General features: G+C 42.8%; 1 protein-coding gene across 3 annotated transcripts in view; it reads left to right on the top strand.

Annotated features, from left to right (window-relative positions):
- Positions 1 to 4,869, top strand: part of FNDC3A (fibronectin type III domain containing 3A) — a 54,261-nt gene extending 49,392 nt beyond the window's left edge. For all 3 annotated transcript variants that reach the window (XM_044427209.1, XM_044427210.1, XM_044427212.1), the window contains 3 exons: positions 547 to 713; positions 1,549 to 1,670; positions 2,079 to 4,869. In XM_044427209.1, the coding sequence (XP_044283144.1) occupies positions 547 to 713; positions 1,549 to 1,670; positions 2,079 to 2,396 (607 nt within the window). In that variant the 3' untranslated portion in view covers positions 2,397 to 4,869. The remainder of the gene's footprint in view (positions 1 to 546; positions 714 to 1,548; positions 1,671 to 2,078) is intronic.
- The last annotated feature ends 1,131 nt before the right edge of the window (positions 4,870 to 6,000 follow it).

The following is a 6,000-nucleotide window of genomic DNA, read 5'->3' on the forward strand; positions in this document are numbered from 1 at the left end:
CCCTTCCTTCCTTCTTGATGGGCTCTGGTACCACCAGGTGGCCTAGTGTGCCATAACATTCAAGAAGGCGAATGTTTCTGGTTTCCAGTCATGCCCTCACTATCCACATGCAGACCTTGCATTCTGGGCCTGCACACCCGTGCATTTGCACACGCATGTCACAAGGGGTCAGTGGTAGGTAAGTGTGCCAGGGGGAGACAGTGTTTTTGCTCCCCACCTCTGAAAGGGGAGGGGAAGCTGGGTGTATCCTCCCTTCTGGCTGAAAACAAGGCCACCTCCTGACTCCGGCTTCACTTGGCCCAGATCTTGTGGGTGTGCAAAGAAGCATCGGGATCCCTTGAGGGCGTTGCACAGCTTGAAAGATACGAGCTCAGAAACTTTGCCACAAGCATTGCTCTGTTGTTTGTCTTTTTCCAGAACCAAGCTAATGATTCAGCCGTGGAACGGAGCAGTTAGCTTTCAGGCACACTTTGACTTGCTTCTCATATGTGTTGCAATGATAGGCAGTGAGCATCATTTATTCATATTTATTTATTTATTTGCCAGATTCATCACTGTCTACAGTGGACCTTGCCACACATACAAAGTTCAGCGACTTTGTGAATCCACAACGTACTTCTTTAAAATCCAAGCATGCAACGATGCTGGTGAGGGAGAGTTTTCTGAAGTTTACGCATTCACAACAACCAAATCTCCACCACCTGCTTTGAAAGGTGAGGGCATTGATCATGTTCGACAGAGGGTGCTCATGGCACAGGGAAATTTGGGGCGGGGAGCTGATCAGGTATAAAGGGATGCTGAATACGCAAGGAGCAGCCGGACTGGCACTGGAAAACAGCATCACCTTGTATCTTCTTCAGCATGGATAAGGCTTTTTGGGGAAAGGTGGCTTGTCTTTTCCACAGGGAGTCGGTGTTGTACTTGCATGCACAAAATCCTTAAATGGACACTTTCAGGCCAACTGTTGTGCTTCGCGGGTCGGCGAAGACAACGCACACACATTGTGCCTTCACAGAACTAGGATACACTTGAAATTAGAGGCCTTCTCACTTGGCGTGATTCTGTGTGGAGAGAGGCAGGAATAGCACTTATTTCTAATGAGTGAGCTCAGCCATAGGTTTGTTTATTACCGGTTAATTGCAACTTCAAACAGAAGTCAGGTTTTGATAGTGTTTGTGTCTTTCTTTTCCTAACACTGGCTTGTCGTGAGTAAACCAAAGCCCTAGTTCCCTCGGCTCTTTTGCCTCCGCTTGGCTCCTCCTCCCAGTGGAGGTGGCTAAGCAACATTGTCTGAGCCCCAGACTGTGGCTTTCCAGCATCCGGGCGTCACACTGAGCAGTCCCGGGATGAAGACTCTCCCCTGTGGGTGTTGGGAGGAGGCCAGCATTACCAGCTAACTTCCGTTGCAGCTATGTGTGAATTGGGTCACTTTGTCCATATGGGGCTTGAAGAGAACACACCTTGTGCTTTGCTGCGTTACTAGTCAGGGGCAAGATCACTGTGTTCAAAATGAATTTCAGTCACGGATCTCTCATTCCCTCTTGCCAGCGCCCAAAGTCCATCAGCTGGGAGATAATGCCTGCGAGGTGACATGGGAGCCTTTACCGCCTATGAAAGGCAACGCCATCGTTTACATTTTACAACTTGCCAGCGGGAGGGAAGTTGATCAGGTAATCTGAGGGAAAGAACAACCTTTTTGTTAGTATGGGAAGTGTGTATTTCTGTTTCTTTGAAGAAATGTTCATACATTTTGGTAAAAGTTCCCTGAATGTGAATGTGCTCTCCACCATCTCCACCCAAATTCACCTTGGACCAGAGTCCACTCCATTCAGGGGTGTCGCCTGAGCTTGCCCATTGATTCTGTGTCAGTCTAGATCCAACCCCGCCCCCTAACAAGACAAGGCCCCTCTGCCTGGCTTCTGAAAATCCCCCCGCTGCGCCACCCCATCAAAGCTCCCCCCACTAGCAGGAGCTCCTGGCTCCCTGTGTATCATTTTCAGGGGCTTGGAGGGGCTGGGGGGGGGGGGGGAGGTGCGCTTCTACCAAAACAGGTGACTCGGCTCTTGCTCCTTCCTCAGGTATACAAGGGACCAGAGACTTCATTCCGTGTTATGAACATGCAGACAAACTGTGAATATCGATTCAGGGTGTGTGCTGGGCGGCAGTATCAGGACTCTAGTGGATTGCAAGAGCTGTACGGACCTTACAGTCCTAGCACGGCTTTCTCATCTCAGAAGCAGGAGCTTGTTCCGCAGTGCTCAGACATCAGCCCAGACCTCACGAAAAGCAGGAAGAAGGCGTTCACTGACGAACAGTTTGCTTTTCTGCTTCTCGTTGTCTTTGCAACAGTTGCCATTTTGTTTGCTGTTATCATTCAATATTTTGTGATCAAGTAAGCAGGCGACCCTAAGAATTGACTGCATTACTCAGCTTATTATTTTTCATGCAGAAGTTTATGCCTTTGGTATTTATGTAAATTCCAATTAAATTGCTATAGCTGGGAATGATTGTATAAGACAGACATTTCCATTGTTGCTGCTGACTAACAGCAAGACAGGATAGGTAGAAACTCCCCTTCCCTTCCCCAGCAACCATACCTCCTGGGATAGGAGAAGTTAGAGGGAAGAAATGAAGAGAAGAAAATCCCTATTATAGCACACTTGTGCAACCTCTAATCAGGGTTAGCTGTTTAAAACAGCAAAAAGAAAAAAAAAAACGAAAAAGCTGCCTTAACACGCACTTGTGATTCTCAGAGCTTGACTTTATTCTCACAGTAAGATCTTTATTTTTGAGTACAGCAAAGTGAGGGGTGGGGGAAAACCAACCACTTCAGCCCAAGTCTTGGCACGTGTGTGATAACAGCAGCAAAGCTTAGAACAGGACTGTATTACCAAACATTGCTAGAGCATACCACATTTGAGATACACTGTAGAAAAAATCGAAACCAAAACATCCGCTTTCACTTCAGCGATAGTGCTACTTTTATTTTGCGAGTTGTTTTAATCGTTGGGGTTCCAATAGTTTAACACAACATCAAGAGCCAGTGGTAGGAGAAGACGTCGGCATCCTCAAGAGTTTTTTTTAATCAGAAGTGCTCAAGGCACCGAAATCATCTGCACACAGAGGGATCTGCATTGGTATGTGATGTGGCAAAACTTGTCCCCTTGTATACTGTACATTTCTAAATGAAATGCTTTCTGTCGTTGGTAAACAACTGTTGGCCCAACCCAGAGTTCACTCTCAGTGCCTGAGAGAACAGTAACACCTGTGCTTCTGACTTAAACCGCTGCAGTGTTTTTTTCAGAGGAAAAGCACAGATTTTTGGTCTTTAATGAGAACAAAAGTGCATTTATGATAAATGTTTCACTATTTGGCTCAAACTGAGCAAATGTTTTTTGTACTATTCTTAATGTGAAATTTAAAAAGAAAATCAAACTGTGGTTTGTTTTTGTTCCCTCCCCCCCCTTCTTGGGATGCTCTTCTAATGTAATCCAACTGATCAAGTCACATGTGAAAATGAATTTTCTTCTAAAAGTTTAGATATGAGTTTTAAAGGAATTGCTCCCTCTTCCGTAGCAATTCCATATTCCATTGTTTTTGTGCTTCACGTCTTTTCTGTTTTGTGATGAAAACCTTCAGTGACAGGTCTGGCTGTGGATGGAATAGTGTTTGTGTTTTGTTTTTTGGGGGGTGGATATCATGCACTACATAGAACTGTTCTTTGTCAAGCCTCTGCAGCAGGTACCTGTGAAGTAATTAAATGTTGTCTTTAGATTCACGCTCTCTTGAACGCTGGAAAACCGCCCATTTTATTTTCAACGGAGTCAAGTGAAAGGGGCCGTGCATTTTGTTAGGTTTTGCATACTGGTGAGGACTCAACAGCTATACTTTATGAAACATCAGAATGCTTGCACTTATATGTGAGACCGTGGGAGTAATGTGTAACTCATTTTAGCTCAACATGTGTCTGTTTGAGAAAATAGAACATCATAAAGTGTTTCTCAGCTGACTGTTAGTTCATGATGATAGCTTATGGTTTGTAGCATTGTGTTTGCATTTCACATCTGGGGGAAAAACACACACACACACACACACACACACACACACACACACACACACACACGAGACGACATATCACTATCTTAAAAGTAGATTTTATGGTGCAATCTGAAATTAACCTTTTTCAAAAATGTACTCTCCTCTTTTGTGATCTATTTATTTTGATTTTAAAAAAATTCTGGAAAATGTATGTTTGAATGTATTGTTCTACTTGTAGCAGAACTTTTAAGTTAATCATTTATTGTAATGGAAGACCCTCTTCAGTGTTGGAAAGAGTTTTATACAAATGTTAGTGTCCTTAGTTTGCAGGAACGTTTACAACATGTTCTCCTTAATTTCCTTTCATATTTCACTTTTTTATGAAACAATAGATTGTTTTCAGCAGATTTCTGTTGCCAAAGCATGTGTTTTTGTTAAACTCTGACAAAAATGATTGGGGGGGGGGTCTGAATGAATTGGCAATAGTATGTCAGATACATTTTTTAAAATTAGGTTTTCTGAATAAATACTAACCAAAATTGTGACTTCCTAGAAAGTTAAAGTTTAATTTGTATTTGTAATTGCCACAAACTGTTTATATTTCCAGAATGTTTACTGGAAAGCATAATGTAGAATTTTATATTTACAACTATACATTCCAGATAGATGTAATCTAGTGGCATTAATGTATTAGATCTCCTTTTCTCTTGTATTGTAATTTTGCTGTATTTCATACTTATGTTAAACCTGCCAGGCATTGTATTACTAAATTGTAACTATCAAATAGATAATATATTTAATATGGCCAATAAAAATATAAAATTGTTCACATCAGGGTTGTGAAATGGCTGTGTCCTAGTAAAGCCTGAAGGAAAGAACACAAGAGTTCTTTGCACGCAGTTTTCAGGATTGAGAGGAGTTGTGAGTCCCTTTGCCATTAGTCCTGTTCCTGCATATTACATATAAAGGTTAAAGTCCCGATGTTGTTGAAGGAACACATGGGCCATGGGAGTTACTGCACTAGTCATGCTGCTAAAATGCTTTCTCATGTCCCCAGTTTTCATGTCAAGGCCAATCTCCAAATGTTAGGTTTACCATAAAGGCACTGTTTAAAAAAAAAAATGGCTTCAGCTTCCATGATACAGATTCTACAGATGGCAAGGAATTTTAAGAAGAAGAGAATAACAATGCGGAGAAACCATAAGGGTCAAAACTGACTTACTGTTTAAAGAACTCCGAAGACTCTCAAGATAGAAACTTTCATGCGTATTTGCCATAGACGCTTTCATGCAAGGCAAAAAGCACGCCACATCTAGCATTCTTTGAAGCAGGAAGCCACGTTCCAAAGTGCTGTGGAGATGGAAGGCTCCCGTCATCATTTTTCATAACTGGACCTTTATCCTGGTGAGGTTTAGACTTGCTGCTGTGCCTCTGCTCCTCAGGGCCAGCAGGCATTAGACTAATCCAGGTTTGAGATATGATGGGACCTTGAGGTGAGGGTGCCTGAATACTCACAGTGTACGGCTGAACTATTTGCCGATGCCCCAGCTCACTTGCAGCATGGAGATTAGTTTGCCAATTAATGATCAGAAAGAGACTTCTGTGTGGTTACATCTCAGCTTTGCAATCCTCTTCCCAGAATGATGCACCAAGTTAACTTCCCTCAACAAATGCATTTCCCCAAATCTTTGAAGTCTGTGCTACTACAGTTTACTGGATTTGTGTCTGATTTTCAAATCCTGAGCAAGAAAATAGCATTTGCAAGCCTGCAGAACCAACTGCCAGTCACAGCAGGTATTCTGATGGAGTAGCAGGCAGCTCTCTTTCTCTTGCACATATGTATTTTACTGTCTCCTCCATTCTCCCAAAAGCAAAATGTGAGCCAGAGATTTCTTTTTCTGCATGAAATTCTTGCCCTTCTCCTGTGCAACAACAATAGTCCACTGCAAATCATAGGTTAAT

Source organism: Varanus komodoensis, unplaced genomic scaffold, assembly GCF_004798865.1.
Source record: "Varanus komodoensis strain SLA01 unplaced genomic scaffold, ASM479886v1 scaffold18_3, whole genome shotgun sequence".
Taxonomy (NCBI): Eukaryota; Metazoa; Chordata; class Lepidosauria; order Squamata; family Varanidae; genus Varanus; species Varanus komodoensis.